Consider the following 25,754-nt stretch of genomic DNA (forward strand, 5'->3'; position numbering starts at 1 on the left):
TTTTTTTTGTTGTTGTTGTTTTGTTTTGTTTTGTTTTTCTTGTAACCCAATATTGCATCTTTCCAAGGCTGAAGTTGTTCCTCTGAAGTCATTGTCAAACCTAGCACCTTGCAGTAGCTTAGACTAACAGGGAAGCTTTTTCCTGAATATTTTCTCAATTTAGATCTTCAGCTGCTCAAAAATCTATGCTGTTAGTGTTCGTGGGTTCTCTGAATGCTGCCATAAGGCTCCGCCCTGAAATGTATGGAGAACTTGCCTAATTTAGCTACAGCCATTCAGACCCTTCCTTGTCTGTGGCAAGCAGCGATTACCGTGGCTGTTGCCAGTGGAGCTTAATAGCTGTTAACAGCAAGACACTTTGGTGTGAGATGTATACTTGAGATACATTGAGCATATATCAAAAAAACACCTGAGACTTAAGTGTTCCTGAAGCATGTTGGTATGCAATTTTACATTACACAGGAACCTCACTTGTTTTACACACACAATGTGTGGAATATCTTTCGGGTTTTGTCTGGGGATTTTTGGGGCTGGCTTTTCTTTCAGAATGCCAATGGAAAATGGCATTAACTACAGAAATAGGACTAGGAACTGTGCTGACCAGGAGGCAATTCTATGGGGCTGATGCACAGCCTTGGGGAGGGACAATGGGCATAAGAAGGATGTAAAACGTGCCTAGGCAGGTCTTTACGGTGTGGAGAACCTGGGCTTTGGTCTTCACCATGCTTATGTAGTAGATAGTTTGGCTTGGGGATTGCTTTATGCTCAAAATGCTTTGTATCCAGAAAATGATTTTTTAATTTTTTTTTCTCCTAATTTTGCCTGGTAACTTATTGCAGCCTAGCTAGTTCTGGGCTTCCAGCGGCAGCCCTCCTGTTCCTGTCCTGTGCTGCATTTCTTTCCTTTGCGGGTTCTGCATCATCAAATGGCTCTCCTCCAGCAGTGCTTGTGCTACACTGCAGAGGTAGGGGCAAAGACTTCCTGAGAATCTTTTCCAAAGTTTCTCTGACCTTCCTAAAGCTCTGTCAGTGTGCTGGCCTTCATACTGAATCCTCTTGTTTGGTTTCACAACGATCAGAATCCAGGTGCTTGGGAAAACACTAGCTTGAAAATAACTTCTTAAAAAATAAACAAACAAACAAACAAAAAAAATACCTACAATTTCAGTTGTCCATCTCACAACATGTATCAAGAAAAATCTTGTAGTTCAATCTAAGTACTGTGCACTGATCACTGCACAAGTATTTCACGGAAGTGTAAAAAGCTGGCACATGGCAGTAAACCATAAACAAAGAAGCTTAAATAGGATGCAAATACATTTTCTAGTCTTGTCATCTCTGTAATTGTGCAAGAGCACATTTCAAAACAGCTTCTCTAGACATGCAAGTCTCCAGTCTCTTCAGCATTTAGCTGCAAGTTGCACAGGCTGTGCCTCTTGTATGCAAACATGCTAATGCAGATCACCCTGTCAGTGTGCAATCCCATTTTTGACCCTGCAGTACTCCTTAGAAAATTGAAATAATGATGTTTTTTATTGTTCTTACATGGATGGTTTTCACACATTTTCTCATAGAAGTGCTGGGTGTTACGTTGCTATTCAGATTGTGAATTTTGCTCTGATGAACTGTTGAACAGGTTCCTATGTACTCAGAGCAGTGGTACTTAAGATCATCTAATGAGAAAAAAAACATCCACATATATAGATTTGTATAAATGCAAAATTAAGTAAGTATGTTTATTGGAGCTGTTTTGACTCCATGAGTAAAAATTAACTGTGCTCTAGTCTCTTACTCCTTAGAAGTTAATGGTTCACCTCTCAGCCTTCCGTTTTGCTGCACAGTAAGGGAAATCCTCCTGCTTGTTTTGTTCTCATCCAGCACCAAGCAGCTTGCGGATGCTAAACAAGACACCTCTGTACAACTCCAGGGTGTGCACAGTAGAACTCGATTGCACCTTGGAGTATGGTGTGACAAAGAATGGAAATGTCATCGTGTACATCACGGCTTGCCTGTACATGTTGAAATTAAAATGTCCCAGCACAAAGTATAATATCCATAACTGGGGCTTCTAACAGCTAGTCCTGATTGGGAATTATTTTTTTCTACTGCAGCCTGTATTGAGGGTTTATCCAAAAATAGCACAGGAAATACAGTGCACAGTTACTGGAGCAAAGCATTTGTGGCAGTTGTCCATGGCACGCTCCAAGTCTGTGAACTGCCTCACATTTGTCTTTCATTTAAAAATGTGAAGACGACTTTGGTAAGTGCTGACTGCAGCTCAGCTCCCTGCCTACCAAGCAGGGGGCTGGAGAGAGGAGTTGCAATCTATAGTTAAACAAGGAGGATTTATAAATTGGCAAGTAAAATTATCCTGTGTTAGTGATGTCTTGCTTATACAAGACAATGGATAATAAATTATTAACGGAGTGAGGTAATTCCATTTTATGCTATTTCCTGCTGTCTGTAACGAATAATTCAAAATCTGGGGGTTTCCAGTTTCTCAGGAACGAAATGCCATCTAGTGGTAACTGCTAAATGTTTTGAGCAAGTACATTCTTTACATTATCATAAAACGTGTAGGTATTTGTGCTGATATCCTGCATTTTACAGCACATTGAGCTGTAAAAGCGCTTGAGAGAGGAAGATCGAGAGGCTGGGGAAAGGCGCAGCTCCCATGAGTCTGCTCCTCCATCCCCCGTTGTGCAGCGCTGCTGAAAACTCCCTTCTTTCCTCTGCTCCTGGTGCAGGCAGCCGGGCTTTCCCCTGCTAGGGGCTGGACAAACTTTCAGACGAGCTGGCAGGCGGCTGCGTCTCGCCGTTAGCTAGTAGTAGCAGACAAAAACATTAATTTGGCTGATGTTGTATGAAGGGAAGCTGAAAGCTGCCTTCGCCGACTCCATGCTCACCTGTCCCTCTCCTGGTAGGGGGCTTTTCCCTCTGGTTCTTCATTCCCAAAGGAGGTAAGGGGAAACTGTTCCCTCTTAGTTGCACAAGCCCCTTCATAGCACAATTTGTTTATATTCTCCTTAGAGAATATACATGTAAGCTTTAAAACACATCAAAATTGAATTTGGCCTCTCAAATACACTCCTGGAAGAAGTTGCTGCCATGAACTAGCTGCTGTGCTTTGCTTCCACAGCAAAAAAAAAAAAAAAAAAAAAAAAAAAAATTCCCCTGAAATTATATTTAAATGTGAATGTGAGCTGGGGGTTGGGCCCAGCAGTCACACCCTGCTTGTGATTTGAGCCCCCTGGTGGGCTCTGCTTCTGTTAGAAGCAGAGCTGACTGAAGGCAGAGCTGCACTCTCATCTGCCTGTGGTTTTGTGCTTCATTGTGATTGGGGCAAGTTCTGCTTTTGTTGATGCATCTGCTTTTTTCCACAGTTTGAATAGCTCTATCTACTGCTTCATGCTACCCTGTCTCAACACAAGATGATCACAGCATCTGCCTCACCAACCGTACTTTGCCCAAACTTTCTGTTAGCGGTGCGTCCTGGATGTAGCCACAGGCCTGAGGTTGGTGCAGCGATTTGCAGATCGCAAGACCAGCTGTGCAAGCTGATCGCTGACTTGGCTTCAATTAAAACTGCCACATGCACAGCTGTAAAGAGGATCCAGCTGCATCTCATCCTGTCCACCCGCAGTGTGAGGAGCTCTGTCCTGCATGGAGTTAACTCAGCTGCACTTTAGGAATTCCCTGACAAAGGAGCAAAACTTGGTGACTTTGGTGGCAGGGCTGCCTTTGCAAGGAGCCTGCAGACACACGGTGACCTCTTGCTGTCAGCATCCCAGCCCAGCAGTATGCCAAACGGCTGCCAAATTCAGGGAAAACCTCAGACTTCACCTCATGAGCCACGTGAACGGCAAAGTGGGTTCAGAACAAAAAACAGCCCCAACAGTGCTGAAGGCACAGAGTAAGGTGGGAGATGAGCTTCTTTAGGCCTGCCACCAGAAGAGCTAGTGCCTGCTCTGTGTTTTAGTTCTCCCTGCCAATCAACACGACCATCACCCAGGTATGGGGTCCAATTTCCTGGCATGCCAGAGGGGAGTTCAGGTCAGAGGAGCAGTGCCTGGTGATGACAGAGCTGGAGAGAGCTGAGGGCTCAGGATCTCTGTGTGGGAGATGGAAGGTCATTTATAGGCAACGGGGTTTCAGGCAACCAGGATTTCAGCTTAAGGGGTGGGGGGAATTCTACCTTTCCCTCCCTATTTTCTGCTTGTATGGACTCATTTCTTACCTCTGTTTCCTCCTTCTCTGGTGATTTTTCAGGTAGAAAGCAAGCTGTGTTAGAAAAAGCAGGCACATGGCATTTTCTTGGCTCCTGGCAGTAATGGCTGATGAGAGTCAAAGTACTCAGCTCTAAGGGGTCTGTCCCAGCCCCATACCACACCTTCTCTTCCACCCACACGAGCTTTGTAATCACAGTGCAAAGGTCCAGTGAGCTTCAGCTGCAGAGCTGAACTTGATTCAGCTGCCACCTGCAGTGCTGGGGTGGGCATTACTTGGTTGCATGGGTCCCCACGTGTCGTACCTTGGATAAAAGGACCAGGCTTCTAGCACAACTCCACCTCTTTTGAAAGAGCAAGGTTGATCAGTTTATAGGGACGGATGCTAGTTACAAGGCTTGCTTGTAGCATAGCACATTGCTTTGACACCTTGGAACAGAAACCCACAGGTTCTTTAGCAATTCTGGTGACTCACAGACCGTCACAGCAATAGCCAGCTGTTCTTGCACCTTACAACAAGCTTGCTTTCCTTACTGTGTATAGAGCTGTCCAAGTAACTGATACATTTTATAGTCCTATAAAGAGAATCAATAACACACCAAGTCTTAGTAATTGTCTCTGGCACTGCCAATTTAGGACCTGGATATCTGTTAATTTAGTTCTGCTTTGCGAGGAGCTTTTCACATGTCTTAGTTGACAATAAGCAAAACATTCACAGTCAAGGGATGCAAGTGTTTTATTGTTAAAGGAAGGGGAAATAACACTCTTTTCTCCCCTTTCTCTGCCCTCCTCTCCCCAGCAAAATGGTGGCATCAGTTACAGCAAAATTTCTCTCTATGGAAAGCACATAATAAGTCATGCCTTTTGGCACAGATAAAAGGGCTTAGAAGGGATCAGGTAATTCTGTCCTTTCATAAGGAATCATTGCTGTAAACTCACCTTCACTAGAACTATTTTGAGACTGGCAGATCAATTAATGAATAGTGAAAATCTCAAATCCTAATTAAATCCCACTATTACTTCCAAGGGTGGTTTGTCTCCTCTCCAGGAATACTTGATTTAAACAGCTTGTTTGTTTAACAGGAAAAGCTATTGATCCCTTCAATAACACTTTAAAATCATTAAGAGAAAAACTTTAATCTATTTCAGCTCTTTGAAGTTGCTTTGGTTAATGTCATCTCCCTGTGATCCTGAAGAGCTAATGCTGGTCTTGAAAGCTATTTCCAGTGTTACTCCGTGCTTCTCTTTGTGCTCTGCTGCTGTTACCTGAGTGCTTGCAGAGCTGGCTGTGATAAGTGCAGTAAAGCTGAATGGTACCAGCAGTGCGTATGTTTGCTCGCTCAGTTTGAAAGGTTTTATGTTCTCCTTCGGAAGTCTTCCTGGCAGAAGGCATGGGAAACATGGCTGAGCTGCAAAGCAGTTACCTAAGGCTTTTGTTATCTAAACACTCTGAGATTTGAACTTGGGAGCATCTTCAGCCCATCAAAGTTCATTCTACAAGGGCAGTTGCACGTTTCCACTTGACAACTAGGTTGCATATGTCAATAGAGTAGGAAATTCTCAGAACATTACTAAAGTTCAATTCTTACTCATATAGCCTACTTCCTAAATTTTTGCAAAAACTGCATTAGATCAGGAGCTGAATTTTGCCTTACCGGTGCCTATCCACCCTTATTCATACAAAGCAAGTTACTGAGCTTTAAAATACCCTTACAAATTTCATGTGCTTTTAAGCTTGAACATTTTTCAAAGAACCCTAAGTAGCCTAGACGATGCAGCTCTGAGAAGCAAGATGCGTGAGAACTGCCAGATAACTAACTCCCTGATTAAAAACATTCTGTTTTTATTTTTGAATGGCTTCGGTAATATTGGATTATCTAAGAATGTAGAAATAATTTAGAGGGCTCTGGTATTAGAAAATCAAATAATTGCACTAAGAGAGAAGTATTTTAAAGAATGTGGTCTTAAAGTAGTTAGAGAGTAAACAGAATTTTTCATTATTTATTGGGAATAAAAGCTGCAAGTTGAAGATCTGGTACATAATAATTCTCACTTGTGGATGTTCTACGCAGCAGCTCTTTAGAACTGCAGGTCTGGGTTGCTTATGAGAAAGTTTAATATCTTTAGCAATTCTTCAAAGCCATGCAGTGGATCTAGAAGCCTTGATTTACTGCACTGAGACCACCGCTGATTCTGTGGCATAGTTTATGGCGTCGAGTAGGAGCTCATCTGCTTGGGGTTAAAGATGTTCTGAAAATCAAGACTAGAAATATCTCGAAGATTTTTTGATGGCTTGCTTGTTCTTGGTTTCCAGTGTTTATGGATAAAATTATATTCATAACAGTTTATTCCCAAGACTGTTTGGCAAATGGCTTGCCTTATGCTTTTTCAATTGTAATTACCAGATTTTTTCAAATACATACAAGCTCTATTTCAACTAATGCCTTAATATGTATTTTTAAACATGGTGTAAAAAGGAAATATTATGAAAGTTAAATAGAAGCTACAAGCTGCATTTTAGAGGCAATATAAACACACTTGGGTGTTTTACAGCCAACAGTATTATCTCCTTTGACACTTGAGGCTTGTCCCTAGGAGACAGAAAGCAGAAACTTCCTGGAATTTCTTTAATTACCCTGTTCATTTCACTTAATAAAACAAGCAATCAAAAACATATTGTGGGTTTTGTATGCAGAACTCTTAAAAACGTAACTTGGAGTGCATGCCAGTGTACATACAACTGAGCAAAAGTGCAAGCAATTTTGAAATTTCCTAATATTTTATTAACTTCATGAATAATTGATCATGCATTAGAGGTAGCTGATGATAGAACACGCTAGTAAGAGTACACACAAGCAATAAGAAAGCTTGCTGCAAGTCTAGCATTAAAGAACATTTAGACCACAAATAAAAATACTATTTAGCAGTTCTAAGTGGTTTGGTCACTTGCCTGTTCACATACCGCTTGCTCTCAGTGTCACCTGGAAACTGGTGTGGGAGGGAAGCTCCGAGTGCCACCGTCGGTCCTTCAGGGCTCCAAGGACCAACACGCTGCGTGACCGTAATCCCCAGTGGGAGCTCTGGCACCTCGTTTGTGTGCTCACACCCGCAGGAACATCACACCCTACTGGGAGGTAAGTCTCACTTAGTTTTGGTCACATCTAGCACTCTATGCAATAGCAACTATAAAAGAAATTTGGGTAGCTCGGGGTAGCTCATATAGCACACTTTGTTTTCCAATGCTTTTCCAGCTCCTGCTCTTAGAAAGAGCCATCTTTCCTTTGCAGGGCTGTAGTATTGGAAGTACTTTTACATTCACGTTTGAAAGTATTTGAGGAGTTTGGGTGAGGTTTATTGAATAAAGAGACCAAAAACGCTTAGACCATTTTAGGATTCTGCCTCATTAATTCATTTGCATGACAATCACCTTTAATTTCACCCCTACAGCACTCTTAAAATCAAATGGACTAAAGGTGTGAAATCTTGGGGAAAAAATGGGAATGAGGCTGTTCTTGATATGAAAACGACCTTTGAACTGGACAACAGGGAAGAATTACCTATCTGAGAAGCTTCAGGTAGCCACATAATTCAGAGCAAAAAAAAGGAATACTTCGGATGTAGCCAGCCCAGCATCTTCAGTGCTCCAGTGTCAGCGGTGTTAGAGCAAAGAGGGGGCAAAGGTGGTTATTCTTGTAAGGTGTTGCATGGGAAAAGCTGGCTATGAAGAGTAATTTGGGTGCAGCTTTTCTTTTTAAAGGAAATTACATCAAAGATTAAGATCATAGGATTTTCTCAAGATCCATAGATCATATCTACTATCAGTATTATCTGTTCATGTTGTATTTCTCATCACATTTGTGTAGATGCCTTGGAAATCCCATTTAGTGGGAGCCGTAATGTGAAAGTCTTTAAGAATTATTTTGAAAAGGGTTTTGCTCCAGCAGCATAGAGAAGAGTGAGCTTTTTTCTTTTGATGCTGTCAAAGTCAGTCAAAAACGGCATGATGTCTCATAGCAGCAATCTAAACACAGCAAATAGTTTTGATGTTAAGCAAACAGCTTTCGTTGAGTCTTGAAATTAGGATCATGTTCCTGTGCTGCTTCCCCTTAGATCTTGGGACATTCACTTCTAGGGTAACCAGAAAAAAAAACTCGTTCTAAAGGTTGCTGGTGTCACTTTGTCTGTTAAACATTTCTCATGACCCAGAGAGCCAAAAGCAGTCCTGTTAAGCTCATTTTTCACTTCCCTGATGTACATCACCCACTGTAAAGTTGTTAGGAGATACAGTGCAATGCCTACTGATCAGGACAGGACGCCAAATGTGATCTTATAATGTTGTGGTTGTGATTTAAAACAGAAAGAATGGTGGATATGGTGCACGTATCTTGCTTTCCTTGGCAATGATCATCAAAATCAACGAGCAGGTTTCTCCCTGTAGCTGCTACTTTGCTCATCTGCACCCTGCAGATAAAAGAAAAAATATCTTGACAGCTTAAAAAGGAAAAAAGATTTTATTGCCGCAGAAATCTACAGACTGGTGCAAATCTGAGCAGGGTGCTGAATACGTCTGGTTTGCAAAGGTTGCTCGTGGCTACTGTGCTTGGCGCAGGGATTCTGGCTCCCTCTGTGCCTGTACAGCGTTGGACAATGCTAGGTTTAAATGACTTCGCCATTAGTAATGAACACCAGTGGCATCAAAAGGCTGGTGACATGCAATGCCAGTTCTCTACTTGGTGATGGGCTTGATGTTACATCGAAGTAGCTGCCGCTTACAGAAACATTAATTTCAACCAGAAAGCTTAAAAAAGCTTGGTAGTCAGTCTTCCAACTTTTTATTGATGACTTCTAAATTAGATAGAACAATTGAATTTATCTTACTGAGCAAGTGGTAGAAATCTGCCTCACCGTTTTCCAGGGAGTAAATGTTGCGTTGCAAATAAGAGGAACTGGGAGGGTGCTCAGTAGCACAGCCGCTGGCTGCTCCCCGCCCGCTCCAGGCACTCCCAGCAATTACACATTAGAAACTAAATTAAATTCTGCACATGACAAGGCTTCTACGGAGCTGTTTTCCTGCTGTCAAGGGGGTCTGTTGCATGAAGACAGTAACTGTGATGAGATGCTACCCCTATTCAGGTAACATTTCACCATGTCTTCATTTTTACTATTTCCCATTAATGCTGGACAGCTTTAATTTATGTGCTTTCTTTTTTTTTTTCCTTCGCACAATATTATATTTACAAACTGGAAACCTTTCTTTACAGTTGTGTATAAATCTTTATAAATGTCAGTAATTAATTTTAAAATCTCATTTATCAACATATGATTAGTGAATTAGTTAAGGTTTGAAGAATAAATGTCTGGTAATTAGAAGCAATTTTGTACCAGACCCTCAGACAAGGTGATGGATCAAAGGAAGACCACAGTGGGTAGCGGGCCACTGCGCTCTGCGCTCAGCAGCAAAAGTGAGGGGGCACAAGGACAGGGGCCAAAATGAAGACCTAAACACTGGAAAGCAGCCCTAAATCCCAGGAAGGAAATTTAACACAGGGAGTGAAGCAGTAGAAACTGCCTGTGGGATTTAAAGAGCCATGAGGCTTAGGGGACAAGGCAAGAAACCAACTGAAAGACAACGAGCAGACCAGAGAATAGCATCTTACATCTCTATTACTCTTCTGCAGACCTTCTTCTTAGGTACAATCTCAGTAAATGCACCCCCAGAACATTCCTACCAGGTGGCAAGTGTAATGCTTTTCCCAGAGGATGTGATGCTTACAAACCGATTTTTAAAAGGAGGGCTCTTCAAGGGCTACAGATCGAGGGGAACAGAACACCAACGTTGTCCTTGCTTCTATTTAAATCAGTGGCAAACTACTCGGTAGTGCCAACCTGGATCCTCTTCTGCATGAGGGAGCAGCAGGCGGGGGCCTTGTGCTGGTCGCTCCAGCGTTTCCTCCCTCCTCACCCCAGCAGCAGACGGCAAGTGAGTTGAGCTCCAGCTCTCTAATGAAATTCCCAGGCTTGTTGAAACGTTATTACGGGTGCACTATGATGTGCTGGCCTGGAGAGGCACAATGTAGTTTTAGGACAGTGTTATGTGCATGCTGCCTGTGCCACCACCTACCAGGGCAGGTGGGGAGCTCTGGGTACGAGGCTGACCACAAAGTCCCTTCCAAAGCCGCTGCTGTTCTTCACACGCCAAAGCACACTCCTGAGCCATGCAAATAATTTAATAAGAAATAATGATCCAGCTCAGTTTGTTTTGAAAACTCAGATCAGCTGCAGAACTCTTCCTGGCAGAGTAAAATATGATGATAGCAACTAAGTGTGGAATGACCAACACACTTCCTTAAATCTTAGCCATAACTGCATTAATACCAAAGACTTGATTAGACAATTGAAATGACTGTTAAGGTCAGCCTGAGTAATTTGATCAACTGCAGTATTGATAATGCTTATTATGAAAAACAGTATTACTTTCTCTGGAAAAGAAAACATTTCTAATGTAAACAAGTAGTTTGCGAGATAGTGATAAAGATTTTGGAGTAGTAGAAGAATAAGAGCTGGTTATCTAATTCAGGGACATTAAAGGGAAAGGTTGCTATTTAATTCCAGGAAATGGGGGGGGGGGGGGGGGGGGGGAGTATGAAAGTTTAATCCCTTTCAAAAATAAGGGAAGCAAAACACTCTGTGCATGCAAAGATTAAATTGTGGAGGCAGAATGGCAAAGATTATTTGTGTTGCTTCTTCCAAACCATTTTCCATCTATTTTAATCTCCTTATTTCTCAGTAGCCCAGCTGCTCAGCAAACTTTCACACGTTATACTTGCAAAATTAAAAAGTTTTGTGAAAGCTACTATTCATTTGGGAGGAAATGACTGTGTTGAGACGAAGTGTTCCTTTAAAAAAAAAAAAAAAAAAAAAAAAAAAAAAAGCTTTGCACACCCCCTTGAAAGAAAACGCGTTGCAGGTACTGGCTGAGCCTGAGCACAGGTCCCGCTGCTCCTCAGTGCCCTCACCGATGCCTCTACCCTTCCCCTGGAGGCTGCGGGGTCTGCAGGGCTGTAATTAACTGGATTTGAGTGAACTTTTCGTGCTGCCCGTGCTGGAGTTGCACTCTGCCTGCGTGGCGGGGCGATGCTGCCGGGCTGGGAGCCATCGCGGCTCGCGCGGATGCTGGGGGAGGTGGCCGAGTGCTGTCTAACTGCTGGGGTTGGGGGTTTGGTTTGGGGTTAAAGTCGCAAACTGCGGCACAGAGGCACACCGGGCGCGATGCTCGTTTCGCTCAGATGGTTCCGCTCCTAGGATGCACGGTGCCGGGCAGCTGATGGCAGCCGGGCTGGTCGGAACTTCTCGCGCCCCAACAGCTCTGAGAGGGGCTGCACAGCGCCCTGCGGGACGTGCCCGCTGTCCTTCCGCCCTGCCCCAAAAAGTTGTTTGGTTTTTCACAGGGAAGGGGTGTTTGTTGACAAGACCGCTCTTTCTTTTGTACCAGCTGCGCGCAGCTCCGAGGCGGTGCCTCAGGAGGGCTGCGGGGACGCGGGCAGACCGTCGCCCTCCGGCCGGCAGCTCCCCTCGCCTCGGGGGCACGGGGGTCGCTCCCCCGCCCCACAGCCGCCCGGGGGGGGGCCGCGGGCTCCGCTCCCGGCTCCTTCCCTTTGTGCCCCGGCGGCGGCCGCGTTGTCACGGCAACCGTCCCGCGGGCGGCGGCGGCGCAGGCCGGGCGGGCGGCAGGAGGCGGGCCGAGCGGCGGCGCAAGATGGCTCCCCGAGGCGGCGGGCCGCACTGAGCGCGGGCAGGCAGCGAGCAGCGACACCGGGGCCGCGCCCGGCCCCGCCGCGGCCCCCTCGGCTCCGCGCGTCCCCCCCCGCCCCAGCCCCGGGGCGGCCCCAGCGGCGTCAGCCCCAACGGCCTCGCCTCGCCTCGCCCCGCGGGCGCGTCCCGCCGCCGTGCCGTGAGCGCCGCCGCGCCAATGCCAGCCCCGCGCCGCCCGGCCAGCCCCCGCCGGTGCCATGGCTCTGACCTTGTTCGGTGAGTAGCGGCCGCGACGCCCTTTGTCTGCCGCGGGGCGCGGTCCGCGGGCGGCGGCCGGGGGGGGCCGGCGGGAGCTGCCCCGGGGCGGCCGGGCAGCGGCGGAGGGCTCGGGGCGGTCCCCGCCCGGCAGCGGCAGCGGCTCGCGGGGGCCGGGCGGGGGCTGGCGGGGCCCCTGCGCCCATCGCGGTGCCCCAGTGGAAGCGGTGCGGCTCCGTCCTGCTCCCCGTAGAAGTTGCCACCTGTTCTGCCGGGGCTGGGCTGGGCGCCGCTCCTCAGCCCGGGCAGCGCCGCGCCGCGGGGTCGGGGTCCCGCAGCCCCGGGTGCCGGGCGGGGGCGGAGAGCGCTCAGCCCACAGGTGTGGGTGTCCCGCAGCCTGCCCTGCCTATCGTGCCGTGTCACGACAGCGGGAGCGTGTTCGGGAAACCACGGCTCGTTACACGGGGCAAGCGTTGTAGTTTTGTTAACAAAAACCCCAATCCTGGACTGTTGGACATACACACTTCTGTTGTGCGTAGCTAACGTGTCACTGCGACCTTTGGCTGCAAAACCGAGGCTATTCTAACGTCAGCTTCTGAATAACGCAGCGTTTGTAAGTCAGGTGCCTGTTTTCTAAGCTTACCTGATTAGTTTTTAACTCATGCGCATTTTATCTACTTAATGACGTTTTTCTATTAATATAAATTTGCATTACAAAGGAAATTGAATCAGATGCTTGTGTGCTATTGCATCTGCTGTTAGAGTAAATGACATTGATGCATGTAAAAGCTAATGAGCAAACAGAAGATGGAGTGGGGTGCCCTGCTGTGCCTGGTTTCTAAATAAAGTCTTGCCAAGGGTAAAAAACTCAGGACTTCATCCTTAAAAAAAAAAAAAAAAAAAAAAAAAAAAAAAAAGTTACAGTAAAATGGTGTAGCAAATAAGATTACCGTGTGCTGATAAATTAATATGAAACCCTTCATAAATGTAAGAGCTTTGGAGTACACCTTAACACCATCAGTGCAAGAGCCTGAGCAGGATTTGCATGAAGGCAGAAAGCACGCAGGGTGTTTGCAGATGAAGTTGTGATTAACTTACCATTTAGTTATCGTGGCTTCCTGTGTTGCTCTGTGTCCGCTGAGCTGATTTAGCTTGCCACACTTGGTCTCTTAGCGCACAACTAAGACAGACCAAACATGCTTTAGACTTAAAGAACAGCCTTCAGCTTTTATCCTGAATTTTGGCTGGCTGCGGGTGGGCACATTTCCAGTCACCAAGCCACAGCTGACCTGTAGTAACTCATTGCACATGGAAGCCATGGAAGAATATTTTTGATTAGTGTTAACATGAGCCTCTTTCCTCCAAACCAACATCAGCAAATGTGGGAAAAGGTGGGGGGGGAAAAAAGTACCTGAATGAATGTATCTGTTTGAGGGATTAAACAGCTGTAATTGTGCTCTTTTAAGGTCACACCTCTCTGATACCAGTAGAACTGTCCTGGGCAGACACCTCCCTCAGGACCTGTTCGCTTTGGTTCTATGCATTCACACAAATTCTAGGCTCGATATGGCACCTTTTTTTTTCTCTAACCCATAATGGTGTATTTGAAACTTCAGATGTTCTATGTCTGCTTGTAATAGGATGTGCTACAAAGCGTTAAGACTTGAGATAAATGACATTGTCAGCTTGGGGAGGAAAATCCACCAACTTTGCAGGGATCCTCTCAATTAATGTGTGAGCACAGCAAGAGGAAGAGGAGAGGGATGGGAAATGTCTTAACGTGCTTTCATCCATGCTCCCGATGCCTTATGGCTGTTTCAGTGCATAATCAAAGCCTGTGCCGAGAGGGGACAGGGCGAGAGCAGGGTGATGTTGTCGGGGCTCCAGATTAAGACAGAAGCCTGGTTATCCAACAGCTGGGAGGCCAGGTATGCCACATTGTTTCTCCTCGGCAGAGAGGTTGGGAGCTCTCTGTTTGCAGGAGATCGCCCTTTACCACTGGCTACTGGCCATGGTTCACACCTTCAAGGTGTCACCGTGTGGCTTTCGGAAAGCTGGTTGGTGAGAGAGGAGCTCCTGGTGTGTCAGCAGTGCTTTTCCTCCCCAGGAAGAGGCTGTTTCCCTTGTCCTGACTGCTTCTTCCTTTGCAGTCACAGCTAATTGTCACATTTTCTTCCTATGTTGCATAATAATCTGGACAACTCGTCACTTTCTCAGCCTTAGTTACTTTAAAGTTCTCTGCATCCTGTCCTGTCTACCTGGTCGTGACCTTCCAGGGTGTCCTGCGCTCGCTGCTGCTTGTGTGGGTGTTGGTGGGGTGCTGCCCACGGTCCCTTGACACGGGGTACAGCAGCCTCAGCCCTCAGCACCTTGTAAGGGAGAGGAGAAAGAGCAGCCCCTGCTGGAAGCAGTCGGAGAGGGGAAGGCATGGAAGCTCCTGGTGGAGCAGGTGTGCAGGTGTAGCGCTGTTTTTCGTCCTGCAGCAGGTTCACCACACGCTCAGGTTGTGGTCACTGAACGTGTAGCCCCTTTTCTCTCCTGTAGCCACTTCTTCCTGCCTGCTGCAGCAGGTGGAACAGAGTTCAAGCTGTGTCCATCCCTGTCCCCTTGCAGCCCACCATCAGTGGCTTTGTGTCCTGTCTGCTGTCGTTCCACTGGGATAACTCGAGTGCGGGAAGGATGACAATGTCAAGGAAAAAGGGGGAAGTTGTCCCATTGCTACAGCTGTTTGCTAAGGGTGGTTTTGTTTCTGGCTGTCCTGAGAAGTGTTTAAAGCAAGTCAACATCGAACTTTGAAAGGAAAATGTTTTTTCATTGTGTTTCAGTGCTTATCAGTTCACTTTCTGTTCGTTTGTTTGCTCATCAACTGTCTTGTGTGAACAAAGGAAGACATTTCAAGATGGCCAGGAGAGCTCTTCGTGACCATATGTATCATTAGTTATTCATGCTACTGCCTCCTTGCTCAGAGCACACCCGTGGCTGAAAACTCCCCTCCTGCATACTGGTGGGAAGAAACGAGAAGTGAAATGATTCCCATTGAATATGCGGAAAGCCTGATCCCTGATGAGTGGCTGCAGGTGAATGGGATTAGAGACAGAGCTGTAGTCAGAGTGACAGATACGGTTAGTTAAGGAGATGGTGAATAAGGACAGTTTAAAGAGAAGTTTATAGGCAAAAAAGCAGAAGAAAAGAAAAAAAGCAATGCGGTCAGGAAGGGTAGGGACAATGCAGCTGATTATGCCTTCATTTCGGGTGTGCATAGGTTGTTGAAAAGGCACCCAAGTATTAATTTGCCTGCTTAACAGAATTCTTTTCCACAACTATGAGCTCTGGTGTATTGCTGCACAGAAGTAATTTTCTATTAATCTGGCTATTGCCGTGGGTATGAGGCAATCCTCTGAAATAGGCTCTGCCATACTTGAAATGCTAATTAACAACTGGCTGTGTTCAGCTCTGTGCATTGTGGTTACTGTTCTCCACCGAACTGCACTGTCTCACTGCCGCTTCGAAAAGCAGGCTGTGCTCAGGCTGCCACAAGCACATAGATGTATTTCCTGATGGGACAGCCTTGAAGTAAAGGTGTCATATAGAAGTGAAATCAGCCCTTGTTCTCTACATGCTTGTTTTGCCTGTGTGGGGAAGACCTGTAAATTTTTCTGTGCTTGGTTGGCTTAGTCAAAGGAACGTGGCCAAAGTTCCTCTAAAAGCAGCTCACCAACGTGTCATCCAATGTATGGAGTCGCTGAAGTAGGAAATACGCAGGACTGGATCTGCTTACTTCTTGCTGTCTGTACAGAACAGGAGGTAAACAGATGGCATGCAATTCAAGTTGTTCACCTCTGTGTTCTTAGATGTAGCCCTGAACTTCTCTTAAAACTTGTGGCTAGCTGTGATGGCAAAAGTTTACCAACAGAGCAACTTAACCAAAGGGACAGTTTGTCCCAGAAGAGTGGGTTTTGAACCTGTTCCTTCATGGGAATAGGAGAGGTAAGTTTTTCACAGCATTGGTGCATTTATGACGGGGCTTTTGGCACTATAAGAAATGTAAGTGTGGTGTGCTATAGGAATGGTAGACATAGACTAATTTTAAGGAAGATTTTGGCAAGTTAGCATTTAGTTGTGATAGGAACTTGAAATTCTTTAATTAGACAAAACAATAGGCAAGGGCAGTGGTTTTTGTCTTTTTTTTTTTTTTTTTTTTTTTTTTTTTAAGCAAGATTTAAAGATTTAAAAGTGAAGGTGGTTTAAGCACGGGTGGAAACCATGTTAGAGGTGAACTTGATCTTCCAACTCCCATTCATGTATCTGGGATGGAAAGTTGCCAAGTGCTGAGAATCATAAGATTATTTTCTCCTAGTTGCTGTCCTAACCTTACCTAATTTGCAGAACCTAATGAAGCAAATAAGGAGAGCAACCTTGAAAAGCTTTTGCTGGCAATGCAGTCTCAAGAAAAAATCGAAAGGGAAACCTGCTTAGGAACTAGGAAAAGAAGATGGATCTATTAACTGGCAAATTGGTATCAATTGATCAAAATATCACAGAAGTGACACTAACACTTATAAATGAGGTTGAAAAATGTCAGTCATGGCTTCTCAGCTCAGTGCTTGAGGCAATGGCTAGAATAAAATTGTATTTTCCATGAATTGTGAATATTGTACAATAATCTTGAGAAAGCAGAGGTGTGGGGATTATTTCTGAAGCTGGAAAGCTTGTGGGCATGAGTAATTAATATGGGGTTTGGGAATTTCCTCCAAAGAGAGAGATTTCTAGTAACCAGTAGAAGATATTATTGGTTTGCCTTGGGCTCTCCAGGAATCTATCTGTTCTTACTGGAATATGTCAAAACACCTGCCCAGGAACTGTAGGCTAGAATTAAGTCAAGAATTGTGTGTAATAAACAATTTCCCTTCTCTTAACTAAAGGGAAGTAAACAAGGAAGAGAGGAAAATGTACACGGGTAACTAAAACGGAGCACGGAAAGGTTTAAAATCCTGCCAGCATCAGCACGAGCCCTCTGAACTTGTCCCCTCCTAACGATTGTCTGCAGCCAGCCTTTCATCTGATAGAAACCCTCTCGTGATGCAGCCAGCTCAGGCACAGCACAGGACAAATTCACCCCTTCCTCCTTGCCGTCAGATGATGACCTGCTCGGACCTGGAGACATTTGCGTAGCACAGGATCTCACCAAGCAGGGTCAGCGTAAAATGTCCTTGGGATCAGAGGATCAAGGAGGAGCTCCCAGGCTTCACTGATGTGGAGTCCAGCTCAGCTGAGGACTGATGTACCTGTAGGTTTTCTTCTGTTTGTTTTGGACTCCCTTTATCTTTCTGCCTTGTTGGGTGTGGGGACTTTATTTTCTCACTGCTTCTCTCCAGGAGATCTTAGCTGCTTCTTTGAGATGTATTAAAAGATTTCCATATAATGGAAAGCATGTCTCAGTGTCAAGAATGTGTTTACATAATAATGGCAGTACCCTAGTTAAATACTGTGTTAATCAGCAAACTCAAGGCATAAATGCAGTACAAACCTTTTGGCAGACCCTATTATTTGTGCAAAATACAAGCACATTAACCGGAATCCTTCCAGAGTACAGGCACAGGTAATTAAAAAAAAGCGCCATTCCTTGTCAGATGATTTTCTTTCTTGTGAATTTGGGGCGTAGCGTGTGCATCTCGAGCTGTTTAGCTGCTCCACCTTGTGGGCAGATCGCGCAGCTCTGCAGGAGCGTGTTTGTGGATGAAGCAGAACAAGACAAACCCAAGAACTGGCCAAAGGGCTGTTTTGTAATTATTTAACAAATATAATCATAAACTGGCTTGATGTCACATGAAAAATCGAAGGTCTCCATGTGAGACTTTTGCAGATATTCAGAATCTGTCATTTCAGTCTGATAGATTCTGCATTGCACATCTTCGTAAATGATGGCAGAAAATTAGCCCTCTAGATTTTGCCTTTTAATTCTGTCATGAAACTAAGAAAAGCATAATATAAAATCACAAAAATGTTTGTTAAAGCATTTAACAGTCCTAGTGGGACCTTGTAGTTGTCTGACATCTGGGACTGGAGCATTTGCTCTGGCCAGATGCAGGAAGGTGCTGGGAGGAGTTCCCGTCCTGTGCTGGTCCCAAGGATTTAAATGGAAGGTGGAGCCGTGGTCAGTGTCTCAGTGTGAGGAGAGCTGGGGACACCCAGCTGGCCAGCCTGCAGTGCTTACTGGATGTGTGACAGCCTCTGCGGCTGTGAAAGAGCTGACTGATGTTTGACATTTCCAGCACTCAAAATATTTGTCCATCCTATATCTGAATTTAAAAAAAAAAAAAAAAAAAAAAAAGCAAAAGCAAAATTTCTGAAGTGACTGCAGCATTTCTGGAAAACGTGCTCACAAAATCCTACTTATTCCTATGGGAATCTGTTTTCCATGATTTATTTTGATTCCTTGGTCCCCCAATCTATTTTTGTGTCTTGGCTAGCAGCTCTGTGACAAGCATTGCAGGGAGATCTGAGGCTGCTGTGACAGGCAGGGCTGGTCAGAGCTTTTGGTTGCAATTGTGTTTAATGCTGATAGGATGTGGTGCTGTGGTCTGTTTTTTTGCATGCCCCTGCATTCTCTTGGTCCCCTGGGAGAATGTGTTAGGAGAACTGCAGCCTCTGCTCATGCCCCCCTGGCTGGGCTGCAGGCGAGACCTTGCTGCTGATGGTGAGCAGGCACTTGGAGTCCCTGGTGTCACTGTGGGGAGCCCACGGTCACGTTCATCTGTGGTGCAGGTGGCAGGAGTGGGCTCTGCCCAAGGCATCGCATGATTGGGGCTGGCTGCAAAAGTAAAGGTAAAAGACTGCTTCCTAAATACAGGAGGTGGTTGGCTGCATACTGCTTAGTGTGTGCTGCAGTGGCCAGCAGAGTTACAATTGCAGCAATTTAAGTTGGATGGCAAATGCAATAAGGCATCATGTAGCAAAGTCTTAGAGAACTTCTGCAGCCGTGGAAAAAGTTATCAAGTTATTCTGAGAGCAGAGCAGTTGGGGGACTGTGAAAAATGGAGTAATGGTAGAGGTCTGAAAAGCAAACCCAGTTTTAGCGCAGTACCTGACAGCTCCTAGCTCTCACATTGGCAAGGTCCAACTCGGTCTCCTCAACACTGAGTTAGTATCTGATAAGTATACAGTCCAGAGCAGCCTATAAAAGTTGCTGATAATTATTTGGTAGGGGCAATCTTCCATACGTTTTCATCTGCACTTTATGGCTTCCATATGAATCTGGACGCAATACTTCAGTGCAATGTTGGATCATTTTTCATTGGGGGGAAAAAAACACAACAGGATGTAGCTCTTCCTTGCCTCTGCCTTATGAACTGAACATGCACACAATAAAGGAAGCATGATTTTGACACAGCAATTAATTTTGCCGATTTCCTTTTCGGGTTTTCCAAAGAGTATGTTCAGAAACGTGACTTGAAGGTGTTGAAACAACCTTCAGCATTTTAACAGAAGCAGGGAAATATTTCAAAATAAAGCAGAGATTTTTCTTTCTGTTGAGAAAATACTTGGAAATTTTGTGCTAAGTATTACTTCAATGCCAAAATCTACATGGTAGAGGAATTACATCAGGTACTGGTTATCTGAGAAATAACATTTGTACCATAAGAACGGCTGCAAGTATGTAAGGAAGAATTACTGGCCTGAAAAACAGAGGAAGGAGAGGGAATTAATGAGGGCTTTTCCCGTTGTGTGATCCTGTGCTGGTGGCACCACCTATCTGCCCACTGCTGGTGTTGTCGGTGCCGGCTGTGGTCACAGCCCCGTCCCTCCCCAGTGGCAGAGCAGCAAGCTGTCCATAACCCGGTGCAGCATCTCTTGTTCCTTGGCTTTTGCTGAAACTGCCCTGTACAAGAGGACACCTCTTCCACAGGCCACCTCCAACCCAGCAGCAGCCCAGGATGGTCGCCTTGCCCTAACTCACTCCTCTGCAGCTTCAGACGTGGGTCCATGTTTGGGTATCCCTGGATTGTTTTGGGTGTCCCTGCCCCGCTGTGGCATGGCAGGCACTGGGACAGGGGCAGGGGACACAGCAATGCTGTGATGTGGCACGGGTGGATCTGCCAGAGCAGGCTTTGGGGTGGTGGGTTGCAAGCTGCTTGAATGGAGAGCGCACACATGAGGAGCTGCTGAGCTTGATGGCATCTCTTCCACCTCCTGCAAAGGACCATGAGGAGCAGGAAGGGCTTTTCTCTGTTTGTTTGTTTGTTTATTTATTTATTTTTAACATTTTTTTTTTTTTTGCTGGGTTAGCCCTGCTATTATTTGTCATTCTGAAACATAAAAATGTAAACATTTTTTTTTGGAAGGTTTCCTCCTTCTGCTGTGCAAAAGCAAGCATGGAAGATCCAGGCAGGACTTGCCGTGTCGCAGAGCTGTGTTGCATCTGCACTTGTCCCTGTACGGAAATCCTGTAGATCCCAATCTCTGACAATTGCACGAACACTCTGCCTCGCAGCTGTCCCCATCTAGTCACGTAGGTAGGCCAAAATCATTTTTTAAACTATAAACTGGAGTCTTGATCAGTCCTACAGCTTTCCAAGTGTCTGGTTTTTGAGTTTTCCCAGGTCGCAAGTGGCCACAATAGAGCTCTCTCTATAAAGTCAAAGTAGAGCTAGATACACCAAAAGAGCTGTTACCCAGAGAGGCAGTGCTGCCTAGGGGATTGTTGGGTTGGCAAGATCGGAGAACAGAGATACCGATCTACAGGGTGACTTCGTCTCTGTGGGCCTCTGCTGCTGTTGCCAGCAGCTGTTCGTATCTTTTGTAGGACACAGTCTGCTTTTTGCTTGTGGACACTGCCATGGGCTCTCATTTCCACTGAGGATGGGCCAATATAACAGAAATGCATCTGGTAATTGCTGAAGACCTTCTGCTTAACGTGGTGCTGGGGTAAATGAGAGGTAATAAACCCAAGCTCCCATTCTTTGGTGACCCATTTCTTGTTCTTGTAGTTTAGTGGAAAAAGGGAGAAAGAGGGTCAAAACAGAGTTAAGAAAGCCCTGGAAATTAAGTACTTGGAGAGGAAAAAAATACAGAGTTACCCAGGAAATGACTTGAGGGTCAGCTTCAAGCATTGCTCATACAGAGCTTTCCCGACAGCTCTCCTGTTCCCAGTGGGCAGTGGCAGAGCTCTGTGCCGAGCTCCTCTGCCCACAGCCTACTCCCTGCTCACAGAGCTCAGCCTTCATCCTTGGGAGCGCAGCCAGAGCCAAGGACAAATGGAGAGTCCACGCAGGCTCATGCTTCGCAGGCTTGCAGAGCAGCGGGTATATCTACGGAGGAGGGAAAGATTTATGAGAAATAAGTATTTAGTGCTATAAACAGGGAGAGGCTGATGGGTAAATGTTTTTTGCCTTAGTTCTTTGACTATAGTTATATTGGTGAGACATGGAATCGCCCAAAAGGAATGTGAGATTTTTATCTGTTCTACCTGGAACATCCTATTTGGCGTCACTGGAGGCCTCTTGAAGTTTTTATATGAGAACAGAGGTAAGGAGTGACACCTCCAGCTTTTGGATTGGGGAATAGCTTGCAGCAACCGGATAATGAAATTTGGAATAAAAACCTAATTCCAATTCAAGAAAAGGCATCCCACCACACTGCGTCCATTTCCCTTCCTCCAACCCTGCCAATAATGTGTTTTAGGAGTTTCCTTCATAATACTGTAAAACAATGCTGGTTCCAGGCAAGGGTACTTTACTTGGTAGTCTGTCCTCCTCCTTCCAGCTGTGAGTGTTGATGTATTGCATCTGTTCTGGAAATAAGGACGTAAATGCAAGCCATATTTTTGCATGAGCAATGGCTCATATTATTGACGACTGTTTTAGAAAATGAAAAATCTGTTTGTAATAAGAATCATAATTGGTTTGTTATAACTCTGATGGTCTAAGAATGTAAATGGGTCAAGTTTGGGAAAGGAGAGGCAACAGCGTCTATTAGACCATGACAAAGAGAGAGAGAGAGAGATGCTTTGGAGCACTGAGTCCGTCTTGAGACTGCTTGTAATAGCAGTCAGAAATCAGATCTGCTCTTAATTTTCTCTGGGGTGATTCTGGTTTTGCCTGGGCTGCTAATGGGTGGTTTTGTTTTGTTTGTTTTTTCCCACAGGAGGCTAATGAATTCACAGCAGCTATCTTGGTCTGAAATGCAAGGGAGGACAAGTTCTCAGCAGATTTTTACCAATGCATGGGGAGACAGGGTCAGCATTGTGCTCTTTTGTTGTGGTTCAGCTTTTAGTAAAACCACAAGACTGTATTTAAAAATGCTTTTTAGAGCAGGAAAGTGAATGTATGTTCATTATCTCAGTGCTGGATGTGAAAAACATTCAAAGCATCCAAGCGAATAGTGATAAAACATGCCTCCCCATTCAGTAAATTAGGGCATTATGCAATGGATGGAGGGGTTGTATTTCAGAAGTGCCTGAAAGCTCTTCCTTTATTTAGGGTCTCCTCTGCTCAACCTTGACTGGACAGATTTCTTATTCAGGGGAAGGGATTAATTTACGGCTAGAAGACACTTTTATAACATATCATATTGTTCTTTTTCATTATTAGGGTGACCGGTCAGAATATTTGTGTAATCGAGCTCCACTCAAAATTCCCTCTTGGAGGATATGTTAGAGAAATGGAGACAAAAAGGTATTTTTGTGAATGCCTCTAGGCTGCGATTACAGAAGTTGTCACTGGCTGGAAGTTAGGGTAAAACTGATGTGCCATTGCTGGTGCCATTAATGCTTGGAAGAGCTAAAACAAGTGATGGGAAATGAGCTTGGTCTCTGTGCAGGAACGTTTTTAAAATGGGACAAAGAAGGATTTGTGGAAACAAAGAATAGGAAAGGAAATGTAGAAGGGCAAATATTTTCTCCTACATTATGACTCGCTCTGGTGGGAATGAAAACTGAGTAAGAGTGATAGCTTTGACAGGTATTGGTGCTCACTTCCATGCAAACTTACCTGACCATGATCAAAACAGTGTCTCTAATAAAAGCCAGCCTGGATTTACAGTAGGGAAGCTTGACTACAGCGTTTAAGTTTGTGTTACCAGGCATTAATCTGAACTGCTCTGAGACTTTACTGTCCTAACACAGAAGTTATTTGAACAAAGCATCTGTCAAATCTAAAGAGGTGATTTATCCAATAAAGGCTATTTTGTCAATTTCAAACGTGCAAAATTTTTTTGCAGATGACCTTTCCTGTACCCCTCGGGAATGACAGGGAACTGCCCAACTCATTTTCCCAGTGCCTTGGGGCTGCAGACACTGCATTCAGCTTTACTGCAGTGGGTTAAATAAATAATTGACAACTGTTTTTTTCTCTGAAATGGAGAAATTAAAGAGGCAAATTTGATTTTGATAACATTACCAATTGGGAGCTGTCTACCATGTAAACCAGGCATTTCAGGATACCTATGGGTCTGTAGAGCTATCATCAACCTTATGGTGATACACATCAGAGGGTCAGAGACAACTGGTGGTCAGGCTCCCCTGTCAGCACCCACAGCCACGTTAAGTAGTTATTCCCACTATATGGCTTTTTTTTTTTTTAATTACTATTATTGAGAAGAGAAGATGGTGTTTCCAGAAATGCTGGAAATTCCCTTCAGCCTGTTGTCTGAAGGCAGAGAGACTGCTGTAAACTGAAAGCAGAATTAAATTCTGTGTTTGTTAAATGTCCACAAGGTGGCACTTGGCATCTTTTTACTTCTCTGAAATCTATTTTTTTTTTTAATGCTCACAGCAACGCTAAGAAATAATTTTAGAGGTTATGGAACTTTTCTTAAACAGTCAGCTAACCGTGCTTTCATGGGAAGTGTATTTTTTCCCTTATCAAACTGCAGTCAAGAAAAGGAAAGCAGCAACTGCATACTTTGCTCGTTATTGCAGACATGAAAATTTCAGCTGTTAAAAACATCTAAGTAATTTTTTTTGTTATTTTTCTTTTTTTTTTGATTGTCGTATTTCATTCTTCTAGTCAGATGTGACTGTTTGTCTGGCAAAAAGGAAGAAAAACAAGTTCTTGCTTCCCTGGCTTCAGTTCAGTGAAGATCTAGAAACAGATCAGCTGCAGCCTGTTCTAATCACACAGCAGATGAATTCATTTAACAGCAGCAGTGCCTGTGATAGGCAAAATATTACTCATTAAAGTTTTCCCATTATTCATAAAGAGGCAGTAATAGGAGACCTGATAATAAAATGCGCTGAACTCTAGCTGTGTTCAGTGGATGCCTCGTTCAACCCCATTAGAAGCATTTCCACTGGATTTATCATCTTCAGAAAAGGCACCAGGATGGCAGTGTGATTCCCTGCCCACTCACCCACCATCAAGAATGATGCCATTTTCAGAGCATGGCCTTCTTTTAGCTCCTTCATTTTCATTGAGAGTGCTTAATTAGTTATGCTTGTTTGGAGTGGTGTAAGCACAAACACGTGAAGACAGAAGGGCAGAGGAAAATAACTCTGTTTTGTTGCATTAAAACATTCCCAAGGCACAGCCTGTGCAACTTGTGCCATGCTGCAGCCAAAGGGAGGCTTTATTCTGAGTTCCCATTTTCACTTGTTTGTAACTTTCCCACAAATTGTTTTGTACTGTTACATTCCTCCCAGATGGGAATGCCTTTGGGAAATATGAAGAAAATGCGTTCAGCTGTTTCCGTTCTCTTGCTTATGTAACTCAAGCACAGCTTAGAAGTCTGGATCTGCCCACGTGTGTGGGGTTTGATGGGCTGGAGATCAAGGCAAAGGCTTTGAAGATGGAGGATTGTTGCTGGTGCCCCTGCCCGCTGCCCCATGGCCTGGGGCACATGCAGGCCTGGGACCGCTTCGCTGTGGCTGGGCCTTTGTCCCACGGGAGGAGAGCTGTGTGAGACGCAAGCAGCTCCTCCTCAGACCGGGCGTGCAGGCTGAAGCCCAGCTTCCCGCTGTGGGGTGTTGTGCTGCCTGGCCTCCAAAATGTGTTGGAAGGGAGAAAAACGACGGTGGTTTATGTGGGAGCTTTTGTGCTGCAGCTGCTTTCAGCACGTCACGGTGCCTTGCCTGAGGAAGAGCAAGACGCGTCTGCAAGTTTTCTAAGCTTTTCTTTTTTTCTTAATTCAAAAGAATTAGTCTGCCAAGAATAACATTAAAATAGCTTCAAAGAGTTGGTAACAGTCTAGAAGCGTCAGTCATCGCGGCTGAGTGTCAAACAGTGTATTGGATATTCTGGAGAGATGAGAAGATGCCAGGAATAGCCTCAGCCCTGCAGGGATCTTCCTGTCCCCTTGGCAGATCCTGTAATGCCCTGCTGCAGCAGTCATGAAACCCATTGTTTGCCAGATGGGTACGGGTTATCTGTACCCCAAGGTACTTGTTCTTGTCTCTGCTTTTAGGAACGAATAGAGCAGCATTTTTTTTAGATTAACATTTTTGTTGTTGTTTTATTGAGTCACTTTTAAGCCCCAAATAAAATGAGAGCATTTCTTGTAACATGGTAATACAGTAGTTTTGAAGAGA

At 45.0% G+C, this 25,754-nt stretch overlaps 1 protein-coding gene across 1 annotated transcript in view; it reads left to right on the forward strand.

The window, feature by feature from the left end:
* Positions 1–12,219: 12,219 nt before the first annotated feature.
* The window catches only part of CHN1 (chimerin 1), a 95,871-nt gene continuing 82,336 nt past the window's right edge, over positions 12,220–25,754 (forward strand). The window contains exon 1 of the mRNA XM_032189835.1: positions 12,220–12,253. Within this exon, the coding sequence (XP_032045726.1) occupies positions 12,235–12,253 (19 nt within the window). The 5' untranslated portion in view covers positions 12,220–12,234. The remainder of the gene's footprint in view (positions 12,254–25,754) is intronic.

This window comes from Aythya fuligula, chromosome 6, assembly GCF_009819795.1.
Source record: "Aythya fuligula isolate bAytFul2 chromosome 6, bAytFul2.pri, whole genome shotgun sequence".
NCBI lineage: Eukaryota > Metazoa > Chordata > Aves > Anseriformes > Anatidae > Aythya > Aythya fuligula.